Genomic DNA, 24,729 nt, shown 5'->3' with positions numbered 1-24,729 from the left:
TCACAGATTTTGTTGAAAACTGCTAAAGTTCTTTGGGGATTTTATTATATTGCTATGGGTTCGCATTTCACGTGTGGACAAACTTATCTTCCTCCCCACATTGAGTTAATAAGAGGACTATCTTTTAGGACTCTGAAAGCACTTTGCACGTATTATTTTCTTTGTCCTTAATATCTCATACAGGATATGTTTGGAATAGTTATTTTTCTTCTGTTTTCCATGTGGGGAAAATGAGGTACAAAAGATGACTTCTTTATAATCATACCCTCATCAGGAGTAAAACTTGTAGTTTCCTAATTTCCAGTTGCATCTCAAATTCTACATTTGGCCTTAGCCTACATTTACAATATTTTTAAGAGCCAGTTGTACAGAATTGCCCTTTGTGTTGTTTTTTTCAGGTTCAGCTCTTATACGAACTAACAGACATCATGAATAAGGTCTGGAATAAGATTCAGAAGAAAGGCATTCTAAATCAATCTTCTGGCTATCCAGAGTCTGTGACAGGGCCTGTTCCAAGCTCTCCAATTAGAAGTAGTGTTGGTACAGTTCCACCAGATACCAGCACATGCAGCCCATCTGCTGACATTGGAACTACTACTGAGGTAAGTGTTTTTGAAAAGTGATTTTATCATGTGAAAGATAATATGAAGTATAAAAAGATCTCTGTTACAGTTGAGACAAGTGAAAATGACCTCAGTGAAAATGGATGTGAATGAAAACAAATCAATATTGCTGAGATGTCAGTGGGATCACATCTCTGCTTCTTTTGGATAAACATAGGGTAAAGGTGATTCAGGACAAAGGGTATAATATAATGATGGAGGAAACTGAGTTATGAAAAAGACTAATGTGAGATACAAGGAAAAAAATGGAGGTCTGAGGAAAAGAAAAGATAAAGAACAAGAGGATGGTAGGTTTCTGCCTCCTCACTTTCTGTCAGTCAACCAATCAGCATTTTTTAAGTGCCTGCTATACAGCAGGCACTATGCTAAGCACAGGTATAAAACAAAGTGTATAAAACAAGGCACAGAACAATCTTTGCTTTCAAGAAGCTCAGAGTCTATCATAGGAGACAACATACAAAGAAGAATCTACCAAAAAAGATATGTGCGAGATAAATTAGAAGTAATCAGTAATGAATCATTCAAGCAATAGACATTTATTACGTGCCTATTATGTTCCAAGTACTGTGCTAAGCACTATGCATATAAACAAGGCATGATAGCCCTTGCTCTCAAGAATTTTATGATCTACTGGGTGAAGAAAACTCGAAAGGAAGCTGAAATGTAGATAGGGCAGGATAATTGCCTGGAACAGAAGTGAGGGGTTGAGGAATTAGAGGTCACTGCGTCTACGAAGAATAGGATTTGGTATTAGAGGGGAGAGGGAGAAGTAAAAAGTCAATAGATTATGATCAGATAAGTGAATTTTTGAATTGTTGAACATGTGGGTTTTATGGATCAAGGCAAGAACAAGGGTATGATCATCTTTATGTGTAGCTGAGGTGGGGTGGAGGGTTAGGGCATGGGAGGTGAGTAGGTTGAAGAACTGAATGAAGAACTATGCAACTGGGAAAGGGAAATGAATGGGACTGATTGATCTCAGTTATGATCCTGAAAAGATTAACAAATGCTGCTGAAAAAAAAGTCAGTGGAATCACAATTATTCCCATACAGAGCCCCCCACTGCCCTACCTCCACCCAGTGTGATGCTGTAGCAATTGCTAAAAGGATATTACTCTATAGGTCCTCTTTATCAGTTCCATTCTTGTGCATAGAACATGCACAAAATACTACCCTAATGCCTTTTGGGCTGTGGAAAGAGTTGAGTTCCAGTCCTGCCTGAGACATTTTTTAGCTATATGATCCTAAGTAAGTCATTCTCTCAGCCCCAGTTTTCTCATCTATAAAATTGGGATAATAACAGCACCTACATATCACAGGGTTGTTGTGGGGTTCAAATGAAATAATACAAGTAAAGTACTGTCTAAGCCTTGTACTATTAAAACGATTATTTTTATTCTTATTTTAAATGGAACTAAAAAATGAAAAGGAGTTGCAAATACTAAATATGGTGTCTCTCAGACCTTTGAAAGGCAAATATAATGACCTTTGGTTTTATTATTACTCTAAAGGCAAAAGTAGTGCTTTTAATTCTTTCTTAATTGACTCCCCAGACTCCAGGTAGCTATGCTAAAGTTTCTCTCATCTACTCAAACCTTCTACACCTCCCCAGACCTGAGCTGAGGACTTTACTGCATACTTTCTTGAAAAAATAGAGACCATCTTTCTTGACTTCCCTCTTCTTCCCATTCTACATTTTAAAACCATTGTTAATAATTGTTTCCTTGTCTCTTCTACTTTGTCCATGACTCCGATTCCTTACCAAAATTCACCCTTTTACATTGCTGTCCTTCTGTCCTCAAGTATCTTGACCCTTCAATCATCTCTCTTATTTTCAATTTGTGGTTATTCACTGACTTCCTTTCCTGGTCCCTATAGACATGCTCAGTCTTCTTCAGCCTTCTTTTTTATTTTTATTTGGAACTTTGACAAACACTACCAAAAGCAACCATTTCCACATAAACATTAGAAGAAAAAATGTGGAATACACACAAAGCTACAGATCTCTAATATGTACAGATTGTATTTCTTTGAAAATAAATAATAAATTCAACATGTAACACTAAGCACTATGACCACAACCACCTGAACGTCAGACAGGTTACATTTCACACTTCTCAGTGTTCTCCAGAACCCTAAAGGGGGAGTTGGGGCATATCTAGGCTTTCTGAAAATGACTCCAGCCTCTACCAATGTTTTTTTCTTGGTAATTCTACCATTTCTACGATATATAGAGGTGAGGCAGTAAAACTAAGAACAACTGTGAAAGGCTTCTTGCACAAGGTGAGATAATGTTTGGTGTTTGTTGTCCTTCGTTCTCAAAGAGGACCAAAATGATATCACTATGTTAGAGTCAAGTTATGTTGCGTCTAAATCTCGCTGATTAGACCAATTTGTGCTCACAATGTTCTACCACAGGCTGGGCACAAAAAATCCATGTGAACATTTGGGGTGGATTTTCTAAATTTGCCTATCATGTGTTTCTTTTGAACTACTTCAATTCTGCTTTGCTCATACAGCACAGCACCTTCTCTGATGTGAGTACTCCATGCTGAGCAGTCCTATAACAGTATCTCCTATGTCACACAAATCAGTTCCACAAGGTGAGATAAAGATAATAATTGAATCCATGGGAGCTGATGATATCACTAAGTGAGACACTATAAAGGAAGAAATAAAGAGGGTCTTGAATCTAACCTTGGGAGACAGCCACAATCAACGGGAATGCCCTGGCTAGAGATCCAGTAAAGGAAAATAAGGAGATTGGAGAGGAACCAGGACAGAGTAGTGTTTATTAAAAAAAAAATAGAGAGGAAAGAGTATCTAAGTGACAAGGGTTATTGGTGGCATGAAAGGATATAGAGAGTCAGTCAGTCAGTAAACATTTATTAAGGGCAAGATACTGTGCTAAATGTGGACATATAAAAAGGATGAGAATTGAGAAAAGGCAATTAGACTTTGCAATTGAAAGATCATTGGAGACTTTGGAGAGAATAGTTTCAGTTGAATGATGGGGTTGAAAGCCAGATTGCAAAGTATTTTAAAAGGGAGTAAGAGATGAGAAACTGGAGGTAGCTGGTGAAGACAGCATTGTCAAGGAGTTTAGCTTTGAATAAAGAATAGAGATCAAGAATTATAGCTAATAGGTATAATAGACTAAGGTAACAGTTATTTAATAATGAAGGAGTCAAGGATGTGTTTATAGGCAGGAGAGAAAGATCCTGTAGATGAGGAGAAAATGAAGATTAGCAAGAGAGATTGGGGATTTTAGAGGGGGTAATCCGCTAAGGAAGTTGTAATGGGATGGTTGGAACATGTCAGTTCTCCTTGATACAAGTACCATCTCTATGAAGATATCTCCCAGATCTTTAAATATACTTGGCTAATTTATCTTCTTAACTCAGGTCCCTTGTCACAAACTGCTTGCTAGACATCTCCACTTCTTTGTGTCCTCAGCATCTGAAACGCCACATGTTGAGGGTGAAACACATCCTCTGCCCTCTTAAACCTATCTTTTACTTTGAACTCAATTTCTATTGAGGATGTTATCATCCTTCTCATCACCTAGGTTCAAAAGCCTTGAAGTCATCATTGATTCATCCCTCTCTCTTTTTCCTTAGATCCAGTCATTTTCCAAGTCTTCTTGATTCTCCCACACAACATCTTTTGCATGTGCCTTTTTCTCTTCAATCACAGGGTCACCACCATTAATTAGTCCCTTATCACTTCTCACTTGGACTATTTCAATAGCATTTAGTACCTCTACTTTTCTATAATCAAATTGAATTTTATAGGGATGCAAAGATAGTTCAAAATTAGGAAAATAATCATGATCTTCAAATCTAAAACTTTGTTAATGATATCCCACAAAATACACATGACATAGTTAGACAAAATTACACACAATTCATTTAGAGTAGCAAAAGATCAGGAATATTAAAAAATAAGAATAAAGAGAGAACAGCATTTCCTTGTTGTTGTTATTGAATCATTTCATTAGTGTTTGGGGTCATCTGTGACCCCATCTGGAATTTTCTTGACAAAGATACTAGAGTGATTTGCCATTTTCTTTTCCAGTATTTTCTTATTTCAAACTATATTATCAAACAATAATCATTAAAACTTTTGTGTGGGTTAAAAATTGTTAAAGTAAATCAGTAGAATAGTCTGGGCACAGAAGAATTAGAAATAACTAAATTAGGGGATGGACTCAAGATGGTAGAGTAAAAGCAGGGACTTGCTAAAGCTCTCCCCCTAAACCCCTCAAAATACCTGTAAAAAATGGCTCTAAACAAATTCTAAAACTGCAGAACCCACAAAATGACAAAGTGAAACAAATCTCCAGCCCAAGACAACCTGGAAGGTTGTCAGGAAGTGTCTATTGCACCAGATTGGGAGCACAATCCAGAGTGAGCCACACCAGAACAGAGAGCTGGAGCAAGCCTCAAGGGACTGAATCACTGGCAGCTGTGGCAATTTCCAGGCTTCTCAATATACAAACACCAAAGACAGCATAGAAGGTCAGTGGAAAAACTCTGTGGGACCTGGTGCAGCCTGAGCACCTGGGCAGTGGAGGAGGAGTCAGCAGCGGCTGTTTCTGTAGCTCCCAGCCCACAGTTAGTGTGGAATTGATCAGTTGATACAAAACTCCTGAAGCCTGGTACAGTACACCCACACCCACCCCCATTAGAAGCAGAATCCTACCTTGGCAACAAGTTAGAAAGTCAAGTATTTGTCAGGGAAGATGAGTAAACATTGTAAAAGAAATCACACTGTAGAATCTTATTTTGATGACTTGGAAGACCAGAACATACAACCAGATGAGAACAGCAGAGTTAAAGCTCCTACATCAAAATCCTCCAAGAAAAATATAAATTGGCCATAGGTCATAGAAGAGCTCAAAAAGGATTTTGAAAATCAGGTAAGAGAAGTAGAGTAAAAATTGGGAAGAGAAATGAGAGTGATGCAAAAAAAAAAAAATGGAAAAAAATTGAGTTAACAGCATGCTAAAGGAAACCCCCAAAAATGCTGAAGAAAATAACACATTTATAAATAGACTAACCCAAATGGCAAAAGAGGTCCAAAAAGCCAGTGAGAAGAAAGCTTTAAAAAGCAGAATTGGCCAAAAGGAAAAGGAAGCTCATTGAAGAAAATAATTCCTTAAAAATTCGAATGGAGCAAATGGAAGCTTTATGAGAAATCAAGAAATTGTAAAACACAACCACAAGAATGACAAAATAGAAGACTGTGAACTATCTCATTGGAAAAACCACTGACCTCAAAAACAGATCCAGGAGAGATAATTTAAAAATTATTGGACTACCTGAAAGCCATGATCAAAAAAGAGCCTAGACATCATCTTCCAACAAATTATCAAGGAATAGTGCCCTGATATTCTAGAAGCAGAGAATAAAATAGAAATTGAAAGACTCCACCAATCAACCTCCTGAAAGAGATCACAGAGGAAAACTACTAGGAATATTGTAGCCAAATTCCAGAGTTCCCAGGTCCGGGAGAAAGTATTGCAAAGCAGCCAGAAAGAGACAATTCAAGTATTATGGAAATACAATCAGGATAACACAAGATCTAGCAGACACTACATTAAGGGATCAAAGGGCTTAGAATATGATATTCTAGAGGTCAAAGGAGGTAGGATCAAAACCAAGAATCACCTATCCAGCAAAACTGAATATAAACTTTTAGGAGAAAAACTGGAATTTCAGTGAAAGAGAGGACATCCAAGCATTTTTGTTGAAAAGACCAGAGCTGAATAGAAAATTTGACTTTCAAGTACAAGAATCAAGAGAAACGTGAAAAAGAAGCCATAAGAGACTCATTAAAGTTGAACTGTTTACATTCCTACATGGAAAGATGATATATGTAGCTCATGAGATTTTTCTACGTATTAGGGTAGTTAGAGGGACAACATATGTGTATATATATCTATATATATCTACATAGATATATATGTATGTGTATGTATGTATGTATATATATGTGTGTGTGTATTATATATGAGTATGTATATGTGTAGGTATGTATATTTATATATGTATGTATATATGTGTGTGTGTGTGTTTATATATGTATATAGACAGGTGGCACATAAATATAATGGGAGTTTACCTAAAAAATAAAATTAACTGTTGAAAGGAATGTACTGGCAGAGAAAGGGAGAGGTAGAATGTAGCAAATCATCTCACATAAAAGAGTCAAAAAAGAGTTTTTACAAATGGAGGGGAAGAGAGAGGAGATAAAAGAGAATAAGTGAGCCTTACTCTCATCAGATCTGGCTTAAGGAGAGAAAAACATATGTTCAATGGGGTATGGAAACCTATCTTACCCTGCAGGAAATCAGGGGGGAAAGGGATAGGAGAGGGGGAGGACAATGGAAGGGATGGCAGATTGGGGAATGGGGTACTCTGAAGCAAACACTATTGGGGGGACCACATCAAGGGAAAGAATGGAGTAAAAGTAGGATAGGGCAGGATAGAGGGAAATGTGGTTATTTTTTCACAACATGACTGTTATGGAAGTGTTTTGCATGGCTACACATGTATGACCTATATCAAATTGCTTGCTTTCTTAATGAAGGTGAGTGGGAAGGGAGGAAGGGAGAGAATGTGGAACTCAGATCTTTAAAAATAAATGTTAAAAATTGTTTTTGCCTACAGTTGGGAAATAAGATGGACAGGCAATGGTGTATAGAAATTTATGTTGCCCTACAAGAAAATAGAAGGGAGAGGGATTGAAGAAGGTGGGGAGGTAATAGAAGAAGTACAAATTGGAGGAAGGGTGGATTGGGTGCATGCTGTGAGAGATTCTCACAAACATTGTAAAGATAAGGAAGAGAATGTGTTATATAAAAAAAGGAGGAATATTAATCATAATTTCAGACAAAGTTAAAGCTAAAATAGATTTCATCAAAAGAGGAAAATAGGAAAACTATACTTTGAGTCAGCCATATTATTCAGTATTGTTTTAGACCATTTAAAATAACTAGACAGTATAAAATACTTGAGTGTGTACCTACCAAAACAGACACAGGAACCAACCAACCATAAACATTAAACACTTTTTAAGACTGTGCATGTCTGACCTATATTAGATTGTTTGCCCTCTGGGGAGTGAGAGAATAAGGGGGAGGGAGGCAGGGAGAAAACATTTTGAACTCAGAATCTTATGTAGTATTTATTATATAGGCTTTCTGGAAATGGAAATGTATTGCTTTATCATCTCTTACATTCTGTTGTGTGCATGGCAGTGTTTTCTTTTTTTCTTTTCTTATTTTGCACTTAAGTTTAAAATAAAATTCAAAAACTTAAAGATAAAATGTAGAATTAGCCAAATGGAAAAGGAGGTATAAAAATCTGCTGAAGAAAACAACTCCTTGTAAAGTACATTCAACCAGATGGAAAAGGAAATACAAAAGCTAATTGAGGTAAACAACTCCTTAGAAGATAGAATTAGGCAAGTGGAAACTAATGACTGTGTGAGATGTCAAGAATTAAATACATTTAAAAGAATAAAAAAAAAAATATAAGAAAATGTAAAATACTTCCCGGGAAAAACAATTGACCTGAAAAATAGGTCCAGGAGACATGATATCAGAATCTTTGGACTACCTAAAAGCCTTATTCAAAAGGATGGCCTGAACAGCATCTTCCAATAAATTATCCAGGAAAACTGCCCTGATGTCCTGGAACCAGAGGACAGAATAGGCATTGAAAGAATCAACTGATCACCTCAGGAAAGAGATCCCCCCCAAAAAATCTACAAGGAATGTCACAGCTAATTTACAAAACTATAAGGTAAAGGAAAAAATACTGCACATGGTCAGAAAGAAACAATTCAAATATTGGAGAGCCACAATCAGGGATTAAATAGGTCTTAGCAGCTGTAACATTAAAGGATTGGAGGCCATGGAATATGATATTTCAGAAAGCAAAGGAGCTAGGACTATAACCAAGAATCACTTATCCAACAAAAGTAAGCATAATATATCAAGGGGAAAAATGGACATTCAGTAAAATAGAAAGATTTTAAGCTTTGATAAGGAGAAGACCAGAACTGGACAAAAAAATTGATCTCAAAAAGATGCAAGAAAAGCATAAACAGGTAAAAATGGAAAAGACATAAGGGATTAAATAAAGCTATGTTATGGAAGTGTTTTTTTAATTTCATAATGAAAAATAAAATAATAAAACTATTGTTTTTTTATAAGCAAAGATAGGAGGGGTTAGGTTATGAGGGCTTTGAATGCTAATTGGAACATTTCGTATTTGTTTTTGGAGGCAATAGAAAACCACTGGAGTTTATCAAGGGAGGTGACACGTTCAGACCTGTGCTTTAGGAAAATCACTTTAGTTGCTGAATGGAGGATGGATTGGAGTGAGAAAGACTTGAGGCAGGCAGACCCACCACCAGACTTTTGTTACAAGATTTCAGAGAAATTTGAAACTACTGTGGACTGGAGTGGTCAGGTAAGGTAGTAGATTTGAGAAGAGCCATGGAAGATGAGATGGATTTGTACAGGTGGAGAAAATTCAGGGCATTCCAATCTGGGGAAACAATAAGAACAATGATAGAGACCCAACGTGTGAGTGTAGCGGATAGTAAGCAGATAATTAGTATTGGGGGAAAAATAGAAATTGTCAACTAAGTAGAGGGTGACGAGATAATGGAAGGTTTTGCCATCCAGATACAGAAGTTTAGACTTTGTTTAGTGGGCAAAAGTGAGTCATTGTAGCCTCAAAAGTAGGGGGAAAAAAGTGAAATCTCTGCTTGCTGGTGTTACTTAAGATGGAGTTGGCTAGAAAGAGACTGATGTTAGGAAGAAAATTATAAGGCTGTTGCAGTAATCCCAACATGAAATGATGATGGCCTAGACTAGGATAATGAATATGGGAATTCAGAGTAATGGGTAAATCTGATACACATTGTGAAACAGAAATTGATAAGATTTTGATAAAAGATAAAATTTGGAGATAAAGAGGATGAATCAAGATTTTCTAGCCTGGCAAGACTGGAAAGGGAAGGTTTGGTTCATTTGAGGCAAATAGGTAAATTAATCTAACTTCTTGAAATTCTTAAAATTCTTGAAAACTTTGGTGAGTTTGTTTTAAATATGGAACGTGTCTACTAGATAATTATTGAGTCATATAAATAGAAATATATCATCATAGGTAAAATTTTGCGTGTGTTATAAATTTGATGAGTACATCAGTGTAAATTGTTATAAATCCTAAATATACTTCATCAGTGGTTTCATCTGTGCAGGTATTTCTTCCTCTCTGGACCCTCTTATCTTTTGTAACCTTGTTCCCTCACCTCCCTTAATTCTCTTACAGGAGTTCCATGGAATATTCTGACTGCTGCCTTCTAGACATCTTGGAATTAGTTATGCACACAGTCAGTTCATCAGTTATCTTTTTTTAAAATAGTTTTTAAAATAACTTTTTAAAATTAAATTATTTTATTTGTTTTCAGTATTCTGCAGCCACTTCCATATATCTTAGATTTTTTTCCCCTCCCTCCCCTTCCTTCCTCTATCCCTCTCCAATCCCTTCCTGAGACAGCATACAATTTTATATGGGTTCTACACATAACATTCCTGTTAAATACATTTTCACCTTAGTCATATTGCATAGAAGAATTAAAATGAAAGAGAAATTATAAAACAAAACATAATGCAAAAAAGATGATCTGCTTCATTCTGCAATTGAATTCTATAGTTCTTTCTCTGCATGTGAAAGGCATTTTGCCTCAGGAGTCCATTGGGAATTTTTTAAGTCCTTGCGATGAAGTACTAAGTCTGCCAGAAAAGTTCCTCTCACTCTGTGGTTGTTGCTGTGTACAAAGTTCTCCTGGTTTTGCTCCTTTCACTCTGCATCAGTTCATATAAGTCTTTCCAGGCCTCTCTGAAGTCTTCCTGTTCATCATTTCTTATAGCACAATAGTATATTCCGTTACATTCACATACCACAATTTATTCAGCCATTCCCCAATTGATGGACATCCCCTTGACTTCCAGTTTTTGGCCACCACAAAGAGAGCTGCTATAAATATTTTTGTATATGTGGGACCCTTTCCTATTTTTATGATCTCTTGGGGCTACAGTCCTAGAAGTAGTATTGCTGGGTCAAAGGGTATGCGCATTTTTGTAGCCCTTTGGGCATAGTTCCAAATTGCTCTCCAGAATGATTGGATCAGTTCACAACTCTACCAGCAATGATTCAACTCTCCCACATCTTCTCCAACTTTTATCATCTTCCTGTTTTGTCATGTTAACCAATCTGATAGGTGTGATGTGGTATCTCAAAGTTGTTTTGATTTGCATCTTTCTAATCAATAGTGATTTAGAGCATTTTTTCATATGATTATAGATAGCTTTTATTTCTTCCTCTGAAAACTGCCTGTTCATGCCCTTTGACCATTTATCAATTGGGAAATGACTATTTATATTTTTATATATATATATATATATATATATATATATATATATATATATATATATATATTTTAGAAATGAGGCCTTTATCACAGACACTACTTGCAAAAATTCTTTCCCAGTTTTCTGCTTCCCTCCTAATCTTGGTTGCATGGGTTTGTTTGTGCAAAAGCTTTTCAATTTAATGTAATCAAAATTGTCCATTTTGCACTTCATAATGTTTTCTATCTCTTGTATAGTCAAAAATTTCCCCATTCTCCGTAAATCTGATAAATACACTATTCCTTGCTCCACTAATTTGTTAATAGTATCAGTCTTTATTCCTAGATCATGTACCCATTTGGACTTTATTCTTGTGTACAGTGTCAGGCATTGGTCGATGCCCACTTTCCATCACACTGTTACCCAGTTTTCCCAGCAATTTTTGGCACGTAGTGAGTTCTTATCCCAGAAGCTGCGGTCCTTGGGTTTAGCCAATAGTAGATTTCTATATTCGTTGACTACTGTGTCTTGAGTACCTAACCTATTCCACTGGTCTATCTACCCCTTTTTGTTCTTCCAGATGAATTTTGATATTATTTTTTCTAGCTCTAGAAAATAATTATCTGATAGTTTGATTGGTATGGCACTTAATAAGTAATTTAATTTAGGCAGAATTGTCATTTTTATTATATTGGCTCAGCCTACCCACAAGCAACTGATGTTTTTCCACTTAATTAGATCTGATTTTATTTGTGGGAAAAGTGTTTTATAATTGTGTTCATATAGTCCCTGGGTTTGTAGTTGTCTCTTTTTTCTTGCTACAGGTCAGTCTTCCTCCTACACTCATGTCTCTCTGATCCAACACCACTTCTCTTATATAGTTCTTCATTAGTAATAAGTTACATATTCATGCAAACAATGCTCATCTCAATCATTATCTGAATGACACTCAACTTTAATTTGTAAGACACTGGGGTATTTTATGACTAGTAGCCTTAGGCCATTGCTGGAAAAATTAAAAAAAAAAAAACAACAACTTAAAAAGGTTCATCAAGTGAAATGTACAACTTTAACACTGGAATCCAGAGGCCATGAGGAACTCTTTTTAAGGATATTTTGTATGAAGAGAAACTGCTTTTGTCTGAACAACCCTGTACTTCATTTGTATACAACAGTGAATTTATGAGCTTTTGTATCATCTGGGACTTGCTTGGGGAGCATAACAGGGGAGAGTAGAAAAAGTGGTAATGTTTCTGAAGTGTTCTACCTTCTCTTATTTATGTAGTGTGGTCAACAAAAAAAGCTTATGATTAAATGTATCAGTATCCTGTGATTGCTGGCCTTAAGGTATCTGTTATTGTTGTTTTTAATGTATCATTAAAATTTTAAAAATTTGGGCACATATGCATCCATAGAAGTAACCAAAAGTAGTTTTATTATTTGTTTTTATAATGAGCAGGAATACTTGTATGAAGGTGCTGTACTCTAATAATCAGTGTTAACAATTTTATCTGGTTTCATCACAAAACTCAGTTGTAGGGTTTTTCCCCTTATTATTTACTTTTAATTGTATTCATTCTTTTGCTATCAAGAAAATATTTAGTTCTAGATCCATAATTCTTCACCTTGAGCAGTCTAGTGAAGCACATGGACCTCTTCTCAGGAAAAAAAATAGTTTTTAGATGCATAAAGCAAAATACAAAGGATGACAAAGGGGGAAAATATTGAAATAAAGGTGGCAACTTTTTTCCTGCCTCCCTCTTTCTGTAATCTCCTTGGGGTTCTGAACTCCTGTACTGGAACAATATATGTTAAGCTGACCATTAACAAAACTCTTTGATAATGATAATAGCAAAAAAAAAAAATTAATATTTTCCACTGTATAGGAATGATTGGATTATTGATGTGTAAAGGGACCTTCCAGCTCTAAGTTTATGATCCTGTGCCTCTGTCACTTGTTATCTGATTCTGCCAAACCCTAAAACATGGCTATATATGTTTATTTCCCAATTCCTTCTTTTATATCATACTTTTAGAACAGTGGGCTAGGTTTCTGCCTCCATTCTGAATATCGATGCTTATTTCATTATAACAAATTAACAACAAATGATTTTATGTCCCTTTTATATTTTTTTTGAAAAAAATATAGAGGAAGCACTTTTGGTGGCTTTGTCTCTATATATTCTTGAATGTCATTTTGCAAATAAAATCAGAGTTTACTAGATCACTTAAATTTTATACTCCTGGGCAAGAGAGAGGCAGAACATTTGAAAAGTATGAAGAACTTAAGAGTTGGATGTAACTTTTTATGGATAAGGAAAAGTAGTTAGTGATTATTCAAAATAATAAAGATATTGAGACTTTAGCTACTTAGGTTTTTCCAGTTGAATTTTATAATTAAAAAAAAAAATCTTCCTATGCCTAGGTTGCCTAATGATATTAGTCTTTCTTTTTCACACTTAGGTAATTGAAAGGGAGACAGATGTGGACATGTATAAGGAAGAACTTGATAATAATTAAGGTTATCTCAAAATGCAGAGGATTGCTTTACAAAGTGTCTTAAATAAATTGCTCTTCTGAGTACATTGTTTACAATCTACCATTACAAATATCTGTATTGTTTACAAATTCTAGCCATGTTTTATTCCTCACAGCTTGGAAAAGAGATTTGTTTTTTGGTTGTAATAATCTTTTTTTTTTGCGGACACCTAATTTGGAAATATTTTAGTTATTTATTTGTGCTCAAGGTAGCATCATCAACAGGTATTTATTGAGGAATTATGGTGTAGAGTATAGTAGGAAGTATGGGGTGAGTACATTGGGCTTTTTCTAATCATTTGTCTTTACTACTGCTTTTTAAAAAAAAACTGAGTTCCAAGTGTTCTCACTGCCTCCTCCTCCCTCCTGTCTTCCCTATTAAAAAGAAATACTATGATATCATGTATACATGTGAAACCATGGAAACTTTTCCATATTGGCCATGTTGCAAAAAGAAAATGAAAAAAAATATATATATATATATGTATATGTATGTGTGTGTGTGTATACACACACACACACACACACACACACACACACACACTTGAATTTGCGCTCTGAGTTCATCAGTTCTCTTTCTCTCTAGAAGTGGATGGCATTTTTCATCCTGAGTCCTTTGGAATTGTCTTGGATCTTTGTATTGACCAAAATATCTGTCTTTCACCGTCAAAATATTGCTCTTACTGTGTACAATGATCTGCTGCTTCTGCTTCACTTCACTCTACATCATTTCATATAGATCTTCCTAAGTTTTTCTAAAATCATATCCCTCATCCTTTCTTATAGCACGATAGTATTCCATTATAATCATTTACCATAATTTGTTCAACCATTCCCCAACTGATGGGGATCCCTTCAATTTCTAAATCTTTGCCACTACTAAAAGAGCTGTTATAAATATTTTAGTACGTTGGAATTTGAAACATACAGATCAGATTTCCAAATTTAAGAATTAGTAAATATACCCCATATAAGTAGTTTGCCTCTCAGAAAACTCATTAGCTAACAGACTGAGAAGATACCTGAGTGCATATAATCCAATCCCTACCTGTATAAGAATTTACACTAAAACAGTCCCTAAGAGGTTCCCTAACCTTTGGTCAAAGATCTCCAGTGAAGGGGATCCCAAATAACTCACAGTGTAGCTCTGACTACTCTAGATTTAGGTAATTTTACTTGAATTTTCCCTTATGTCCAGCTTAGTGTGTCTCTTTGCAGTTTCTACCCATGGATCCAGGGTCTTGCCTCTGGCAACAGACAATTCTAATATCTTTTCTTGTGAAGGCATTTTGAATTCTTAAAAACAGCTATCATATGCCTTGTTCACAGTTCGTGTTTAAGAAAGAAGGAATGAGAAGAGCCTTTTTTAAAAGCACCTGATATGTATCAGGCACTGTGAAAAGTTCTTGACAAGTGTCGTCTCATTTGATCCTTACAACATCCTGGCACTACACGATAGCGTTGTTGTTGTTGTTGTTGTTCTCATTTTATAATTGAGGAAGCTGAGGCAAACAGAAAAAGGGATTTGCCAGGGTCATATAGCTACTAAGTAATGAAAAAAGAGTAGTAAGCTTACCATCACCATCTGTGATTTTGTGTAAGTCATTAATAAAAATTTTAAAGGGAATAGAATTTAGTTGAGATCTCAGAGCACTCAAGTAAAGATCTTTCAAGTTGATATTGAACTGTCAATTTCTACTCATTTAGACTAGTTGTTGGACCATTTCTGAATTGTTTTAATTGTCAATGTCTCTCTATCTGGTGCAATGGAATAGCATTAGAGACTTTATGAACTAAAAGACTATGTGTAGCTGACCCTCTAATATGCTTTATATCCATCCACCATGGAAATCTTGGGACATCTTGCCCTTTTCCCTGCCATTGTATCTCCCCCCTTAACTGGAATGGTCCCATCCAGATTAGAGACCATACCTTCTTCCCAGAGTTAGTTAATCCACTCATATTAGAAATCTACCCTAGGGCTGGGCTGGATTGGTCAGTGGGTCAGTACAAACCTATCTATTATACTACATTTGACTAGCCCAGACTACTTTTCACATCCATCTAACCTGGATATATTGGGAATATCTTGCTTTTCACCCTGCTTTAGCCTCTTCACCTCCCCATCTTTCCTTACACCTCTTGCTCTGAGAATAGCAATTAAATTAATATTATCTGTGCTTGTGGAAAAGGCCTGATAAAATAGAATACCTTGTGCTAGTAATGGTGAGTATCATGCTCACCATTCCAGTAATTCTTCAAACAAAAATTTCTCTATTTATCCACTACTCCCCCTCTATATTTTGTCTTCCCCTATTAGAATATAAGCTTGTTGAAGGCAGAGAGCATGCCACTTTTTTCTTTATATTCCCAGCATCTGGTACAGTGCCTGACACAGAGTAATGTATGCTTTTTCATTCATTCATTCACTCACTCATTCATTCATTCATCTATCCTTCCTTCCATCCATTTAGCCAGGTAAACTATCTTTGGCATTCCCCTGATCTGCCAGCCTAGCTAGATCCTTGTCAAAAAGGATCACAGGTTGAGTCAATGACATATGCTGAGGCCTATCACTTTTCTACTATACCAAGGTGCTTTATGATATGCTTGAGATGAAGATGATGAAATATATGTGGCATTATTGTACCATTATATTTAGAATTGATTCATCAGTCATACCCAAAGCACATTGTTTATTAGAGATCAACTTATGTAGAAATCTATTTTAGTGTCACAAAGTGCTCTTCCCTTGGTTCTTTTTAGTTAGAAATTTTTATCAGTAACTTGATTAGGGATATAAAAAGCATGTCTATCAAATTTGTAGGTGACATGGAGCTGGCATGGGTAAATGGAACAATGGGTCAGATCTACAGATGAAAATTAATAATGATAAGTATGCATTTCCGCACTTAGACTTAAAAAAATCAACTGTGCAAGTGCAAGGTGGAGGAGACATAACAAAAAAGTATTTCTACATAAGACTTAAAGATTTCAGTGAAATGCAAGCTCATTGTGAGTTAAAAGATTGATATGGCTCTCTGGAAAGTTGCTTAACAAAATATGATAGAGTATGGTATCCAGAACAAGGGAAGGAAAAATCTTGCTTGTTTTTCTATTTGCAAAATTTCCTATAGTCTTAGACACTGCATTTTAAAATAGATGTTAACAAACTGGAGCAGGTCCTGAAGAGTATGATCCAGATAATGAGGGTACCCAAAAATGTGTCAGCGGTACTGTGAACAATTTATTTTTAAACATAAATTACTCTAGAAATGAGAACTAATGATAAAAGTATTAGCCTCCTATTATAATAGTACTTGGTGCTTTACATAATCCTTTCTTTATGACATTATAAGATAGGTAATCTCAGTATTACCCACATTTTAAAAGTGAAAAAAAGAAGCTTAGAGGGCTTCACCAAAAGTTACACAGCACAAAAATGTTGGATAATTTAACCTTAATTCCTTTTAATTGAATCCTAAGTCCAAGATCAGTGCTATTTCTGAATATGTAACTAGCTGCCTACCTTATTTCCTTCAAATCCTAGTGAAAATTTCATCTTCTATCAAAAGTCTTTCCAAAGTCCCCTTAATTCTAGTTACTTTTTGTTGTTGTTGTTGTTGATGATGATGATGATAAGTTGCTTACATTCAAATCTGACTCATCTTGACACCGTTTGGAGTTTTCTTGGCCAAAAAACTGGAGTGGTTTGCCATTTCCTTCTCCAGCTCATTTTGCAGATGAGGAAACTGGGGAAAAAATGCTAAGTGACTTGCCCAGGGTCACATAGCTTGGAAATGTCTGAGGAAGGCCACATTTGGACTCAGGAAGATGAGTCTTCTAGACTCCAGGCCCTGCATTCTATCTACTGCGCCTTCTATTTGCCCCTTCCTCTATTGATTGTTGCCTATTTATCCTGAATAAAATTTGTACAGAATTGTTTATATATTGTCTCCCCTGATAAAAGGTGAGCTTCTTGAGGGCCAGGATGGTCTTCTGCCTTTCTTTGTATCTTCATCTTAAAACAGTGACTAGCACATGACAGACACTTAACGAATGCTTATTGATTGACTGACAGAGTACCTTTCCTAGTTTCGTCTTTGAATGAAAATGCATTTACCCTTTTGTAACCCCTTTTTAATTTTGATGGTCTTAAGTGTAAATCTTTCTAGAAGACGCTATTTATATCAGCACTTTCTTAAACTTATTGTTTTCAATACAGTTTTTTTGGATAACTCAAAACTATCATTATGAGTATCAAATATATTGTGATGTAAAAAAAGCAATTTCTTCTGCAGCTACTAATGCCTGCTAGGTCTTTTGTCCCTGCCTCTTGTTTTGAGTTCTTGTGCCAATTATTTATATTTTCAAGAAGAGAAAGGGACTCTTGAACTGTTCATTCTCTTATACCTGTCCCCCCTTTAAACTCTCACAGTTATCTTATTCGCATGTACAAAAATATTATTTACATAATTATGGCATTCAGAAAAATATGGAATAGTGTCCAGCTTTTAGCATCTAATCGACTATATCCTAGGGTTCTGATGCATTTGCTTATTAGTAATTTCAGATCATCATAAATTTTACTACTTACTGATTAGAATCTTACCTTTTTAAATTTTATTTTTTATTAATTTATTTCTGGTTTTGAAAATTCACTTCCACAAGATTTTAAGTTCCAGACTTTCTCCCCATCTCTTCCTTTGCCCTACTCATACGCATTCTGATTACCCCTTCCCCCGATCTGCCCACCCTTCTGTCACACTCCCCCCATCCCCTTCCTTTCTATTTTCCTGTAGGCCAAGATAGATTTCTTCCCAATCCCTGTATATCTTATTTCTCAGTTGCATATAAAAAAATTTTAACATTAATTTTTAAAATTTTGGGTTTCAGATTACTCCCTTCCCACCCTCATTGAGAAATCAAGCAATTCAATATAGGTTATACATGTATAGTCATGCAAAACCATTCCAAAACAGTCATATTGTGAAAGACTAACTCTATTTCCCTTCATCCTATCCTGCCTTCCATTTATTCTGTTCTCTTCTTTGACCCTGTCCCTCCTCAACAGTGTTTGTTTCTGATTACTCCCTTCCCTCCCTATTATCATCCCTCCCTCTCTTCTCCCCTTCCCTCCTGCTTTCCTGTAGGGTAAGATAGACTTTCATGCCCAATTGAGTGTGTATGTTTTTCCTTCCTTAAGGTATATCCAATGAGACTAAGGTTCAGGCATTTCTTCTCACCTCCCTTCTCTTCCCACCACAGTAAAAGCTTTTTCTTACCTCTATTATGTGAGATAATTCACCCCATTCTCCTCCTACTACACTCCTCTCTTACTCCTTAATTTGATTTTTTAGATATCCCTTCATTTTCAACTCACCCTCGGGGTGTGTGTGTGTGTATGTGTGTGTGCTTGTGTGTGTGCGTGTGTGTGCTTGTGCGTGTGCGTGTGTGTGTGTACACACACTACCCTAATACTGAGAAAGGTCTCATAAGTTACAAATATCATCTTTCTATATAGGAATGTAAACAGTTAAACTTTAATAAGTCCCTTATGATTTCTCTTTCCTTTTTACCCTTTTGTGCTTCTCTTGTTTCTTATTTTTGAAAGGCAAAATTTCTATTTAGCTCTGGTCCTTTCATCAAGAATTCTTGAAAGTCCTCTATTTCATTGCATATTCATTTTCCCCCCTGAAGGATTATACTCAGTTTTGCTGGGTAGGTGATACTTGATTTTAATCCTACCCCCTTTGACCCCCAGAATATCTTATTCCAAACCCTCTGATCACTTAATGGAAAAGCTACTAAACCTTGTGTTATCCTAATTGTGTTTCCACAATATTTGAGTTGTTTCTTTCTGGCTTCTTACAGTATTTTCTCCTTGATCTGGGAACTCTGGAATTTGGCTATAATGTACCTAGGAGTTTTCCTTTTGTGATATCTTTCAGGAGGTGATTGCTAGATTCTGTCAATTTTTATTTTATTCTCTGGTTCTAGAAGATCAGGGCAGTTTTTCTTGATAATTCCTTGCATGATGATGTCTAGGCTTGTTTTTTGATCATGGCTTACAGGTAGTCCAATAATTTTTAAATTATATATCCTGGATCCATTTTCCAGGTCAATGGTTTTTCCGGTGAGATAGTTCATATTGTCTTCTATTTTTTTCATTCTTTTGATTTGTTTTATAATTTCCTGATTTCTCATAAAGTCATTAGCTTCTATTTGCTCCATTCTAATTTTTAAGCAATTGTTTTCTTCAGTGAACTTTTGGACCTCCTTTTCCATTTGGTCAGTTCTGCTTTTTAAAGCATTCTTCTCCTCGCTAGCTTTTTGGACATCTTTTGCCATTTGAGTTAGTTTATTTTATTTACCCATTTTTCGTGATTGTCTCGCATCACTCTCATTTCTCTTCCCAAGTTTTCCTCTACTTCTCTTATTTGATTTTTAAAATCCTTTTTGATCTCTTCCATGCCCTTCAGCCAATGCATGTTTTTCTTGGAGTTGTTAGATGTAGGAGTTTTGGCCTTGTTGTCTTCTTCTGGTTGTATGTTTTGATCTTTGTTGTCACCAAAGTAAGACTCTATAGTCTGAGTTTTTTTTCGGCTGTTTGCTCTTTTTCTCAGCCAATTACTTGACTTTTAAACTCTTTAAGGTAGAACTCTGCTTCCAGTGTGGAGGATGTAGTGTTTCAAGGTTCAGGAGGTTTATGCAGCTGTTTTCAGAGATACTTCTAAGGACCTGTAAGTTTTCAGTTCTTCTCAGATGGTATGATCAAAGGAGAGGTGTTTATTCCTCACCTGGCCTGTGCCTTAGTCTGTGATGGACCACATGCTCTCCTTTCTTCCTTGGACTTGTGAGAAGGATTCCATCTCCATCATTGTCACAAGCTCTGCCACACTAGCATGCCTTCTCATCCTAGGACTGTGACCCAGATTGAAGCACGGTCAAAGCAAGAGAATCCTGCCTCACTGCCAGCAAAGAGATCCCTGTAATCTCCCTGTGATTAGTTACTCAATCTCCCTATCATCCATATGCCGAGAGCTCTGGAAACAGCTGTTGCCACCATTGCTTCAGCTGCAGTGACCACCACAGCCCCAGAATTGGGGCCAGACTGTACTCTTCTCTCACCCAGGTCCAGCGGACCTTTCCTGCTGACCTCCTAGGTTGTTTTTCCCATTTAGAGTCAAGAAGTCTAGAAACCACCATAGCTGCCAGTGATTCAGTCCCCTGAGGTGTGCTCTAGGTTTTCTGGGGCCTGGTCTGTGCTGGAGCCTTTTGTGCTGGATTGTGCTCCTCTCTCAGACTACTGCAACAGACCTTTTCTGTAGACCTTCCAGATTGTCTTAGGCTGGAAATTTGTTTCACTCTGTTATTTTGAGGGTTCTGCTGCTCTAGAATTTGTGTAGAGTCATTGTTTTTTACAAGCATTTGGAGAGGTTTAGGGGAGGGCTCAAGCAAGTCCCTGCTTTTTCTCTGCCATCTTAGCTCTTCCCCCTTACCTTTTTTTTTTAATGTTCAAATTTTCAGGCCTCCTCTACTAACCTTTCCAACTTTACTTCCTCAGAGAAACCTGGAAAATGAGATGGTCTTCCGTGTTGAGAACCACCTTTCCTTATTACTGTGGAACCCAGGGCCTCTAGTAGAATCCATAATCATGGGAAATCAGATAAACTAATGTTTCAGAAATACCTGTAAAATGAGAATGAACTATATCTGTTTGAGAGTCTTTTGTCTATGAATAAAATACATGGCTTTGTGACATCTCTTTACCTTCTCAAAAGTGTAAAAAAATGTTGTTTTGTTTTTTGTTTACCTTTTGTTTCATAGCTCTCAGACAGTTGAAGTTTTACTATCTTTCTTATATTTGAGTTCTTTTGGTCCATACATATGATTTCAGAGAACTCCTAGTGAGGAAACTCCCTCCATCAAAAACAAAACAACAACTATAATAGCTAACACTTATATGGTGCTTCAAAGTTGGTAAAACATTTCACATATATTATCTCATTTGATACTAGTGATTGTTTTTATGGTCTTGAAAAGAAGCCTTGGGATACTAAGAGAGGTTCAGTAACTTATCTAAAGTTGCATAAGACAGTAAATGTCAGAGAGCCAGCCTTAAACCCAGCTTTACCTGGCTGTGAGATATGTTCTCTATCCATTGTGCTATACTGCCTTTCATTACATTCAAAATTTACTGTTTTTCAGATCACAGTTGACTTAATATAACAACATTGCCTCATTGGTAGAGGTGCTGTTCACTGAAGTTTCCTAAACCAGTGGCAGATCTCATCCTCCCCTCCTCAAAAAACCCCCCACAACAACAAATAAGAGGGCTCCTAACATTTTCCCTGTGTGAACTTTTCCATAGCAAGGAGGAACTTTGCTTTTCTCTTTGGTCAACAATGGAAATGAAAAAGAACAATTGATTATTCTTCTTGATGTAAAAAAAAATTCAGCAACAAAAAAGACCAAAATAAATTCGTAATCACCTGTCTAAAAAACTGTAGCTACATTGTATGAAATTGAGTATTAAGTGAATTGTAGCCCTGCCTCTGTCAGTGGTCATTTGTGACTTCAAGCAAACCAATTTACATTTTTGCTTTTTATCTTCTTTGTCAATAAAGTAAATTTGATAATCCCAGTTTTCCTCACTAGAGTGTTGTGAGAACTAATAAGTGATAAGAACGCTTTAGGCAAATCTGAAATGCCACATAAGCGCTAAAATATTGTTTCTCAGTTCCCTTAAGACAAACTGACATGTTAAGCTCTCAGTAAAATTTGACACCTTATGTTCACAATAAAATTTGACTTCTATTATTTATTGGTTCAGAAATTTTAAGTGCTGTACTAGGAGCTTACTTCTCTGTCGTGTCTAACCAGTGTGAGGTGCTACTATTCTTAAAATTCAGCCTACATGAAACCATTGATTTACAATTCAGCATCCAATTTTTAAAAGTTAGGGCTATCCTACACTTGGGAAAAAGATTCATACCAAAATTTTTGACAGTTTCCCTTCATAAAATACAAATCTTGTAGATTTGGAGGGAACAAACTCTCTAAACTTTTAATTCAAATTAAGCTTTTTGCAAATTTCATTCGCAGATTGCCAGTGCATCAAATGTTTTCACCCTGTCTTCCTTGAACTTGTTACTATTACTCATTACTGAAAATTACTTTTAGATGTATTTCTAAAAACCATTTAATTACCATTTGTATTTTCATGACTTATGTTCAACATAAAATTATATAAACTTTTAAAAAGTGAAGTTATTATGACATTTAGAAAATCTTTGTGTCATTGTTTGAAAAGAACATTTCAGAGCTTAATAAGCAAATGAAGATTTGTTTTGGCTCCCCAAGTTATGCAGCAAAAAATATTTACATCATACTTTTCAGTTTAAAAATATTTTTTAAAAAAATGCTTCACATATAATCACCATTGCTTTACTTTAGTTTTTTCGTTAAATTTCATATTTGAAATATTTTTCTTCCACAGTGTTGCTCTGAGGTTATCTTTCATTTATTGTATTTCTTTAGGTTAATCTCCTATCCATGGATAGTTCTGTTTTTTGAGTTTATTTTTTATCTTACTTTGCATTTTAAATCACAGCTATTATATCTTGACAAGTATTTCTAACAGTCAGTGTATGAATTTTTTAATTGACTATTGAAAGTATAGGTACTTCGTATGCTGTTAGATGTGATGAATATGTTGGTTTGCACTGCTTAACTTCTTCTACTTTAAAATTTTTGGTTATAGGGAGTACTCTCTTGGTGGCAAGAGGGGAATGCTGAATAAAAATGATGTAAAAATAATAGATATCACTTTTTTTAGAGAAAATATTTCTGCTAAATTAGATCAGAAAGATTACTTTTAAAAGACATTTTTATATCATATGGACTTTAAGTGAATCTGATTTTAAAAAACATGAGCATTCTAACAATTGCTTGAATTAAATAGTAAAAAGAGTATTTATTTACATGATCATTTGATGATTTATTCTTTAGGTTGTGAGTAATTCTTTTCATGCTGACAAGTTGATAGGGAGCTCTGCACTTGTGCAAGAGTAAAGCTAGAGCTTCCCGAATTTCTTTCTGGGTGGTTGTAGAGCTAGAAACATGAGTGAGAGGTTTAAGTACTGGGCTTAGAAACAGTTAATCATTTTTACCACCCTTGCATTGAAATAGCCTGAGCAAAGGTAATGCAGACTAAAGCAGGCCACTTGTTTCTGTTGACTTAAGTACAAACAGCGGTCCAAGTGTTTAGCCCTTGGGGAGGTTCTGTGATTGAACAAGAACACTGTAGTTATTTTGATAAGGCTGAGAAAGTAGTAGTGTGGCCAAGCTATGATCATCATCTCTGTGCTTTGAGGCAGGCCAAGGATGGAGGCCTCGAGTGTTTGGCTCTTCCTGATGAATAAAGATAAATTCAGCTAGGAAAATAAACTCAGTATTTTGGTCAATTTGCAACAATTGGTGAAAGAATTAAACTGTATATTTTAGAACTTGGCATCATGAGGTGTGGGAAAATAGTTCAGCATCTCTGATTCTGGCTTGATCTGGCTGTAGATTTGGAAACAGAGCAGAAAATTAATGCATAAACATATTTAACAATACCACACCGAATATTGTGAATCCAGAATGAAAACTGAAACTGCTTGAGGAAGGAAAGCAAAAATTCTTCTTGTTGACAGCTTATGTTTTAAATTTGAGACCATACTTTCTTAAAACTCTTACTCAATAAAACTAATAGTATTAAAAATTGAGGTCTCCTTCATTTGAGATGTGACTACCCCACAGTTCTGTTCTGAGGATTTTGTGTTGTTCTTATTACTGTAGGGAGGATTTAATTTATGCATGCTTAGGATCTGAGAAACTCTGCAAAAGAAGACATGCTAACCACAGTTTCTGTTCCTATTGTTTTCTATTGAACTTGACTTTTGCAACATTTATCTTGTTCTGGTATTAGTTTGTATTTTATTAGATGTTGTGTTGCTTTAAAAAAAAACTAACAAAAGAACCTACATTCCTTTTGTGGTTTCTGGATCTCTTAGGAATTTCAACTGTGGCAGAGTTAGAACTTCTTTTGGAGAAGCATTAACATGAAAATCCCTAGCAGAGAACTGTTTG

At 35.8% G+C, this 24,729-nt stretch overlaps 1 protein-coding gene across 17 annotated transcripts in view; it reads left to right on the top strand.

The window, feature by feature from the left end:
• Positions 1 to 24,729, top strand: part of VPS13B (vacuolar protein sorting 13 homolog B) — a 1,048,068-nt gene that overhangs the window by 519,204 nt on the left and 504,135 nt on the right. For 15 of the 17 annotated variants that reach the window (XR_011966588.1, XM_072606881.1, XM_072606871.1 and 12 more), the window contains one exon: positions 399 to 602. Coding sequence is in view for 16 of the 17 variants with exons in the window: in XM_072606881.1 (XP_072462982.1) it covers positions 399 to 602 (204 nt within the window). In the remaining variant the exon portion in view is untranslated. Of the gene's footprint in view, positions 1 to 398; positions 603 to 8,917; positions 11,031 to 24,729 lie in introns of those variants that run through there. The other 2 variants (XM_072606876.1, XM_072606877.1) reach the window with 2 other exon arrangements.

Source organism: Notamacropus eugenii, chromosome 4, assembly GCF_028372415.1.
Source record: "Notamacropus eugenii isolate mMacEug1 chromosome 4, mMacEug1.pri_v2, whole genome shotgun sequence".
Classification (NCBI taxonomy): domain Eukaryota; kingdom Metazoa; phylum Chordata; class Mammalia; order Diprotodontia; family Macropodidae; genus Notamacropus; species Notamacropus eugenii.
Note: the sequence above shows the minus strand (reverse complement) of the source record. Positions and strands in the feature narration are given on the sequence as shown.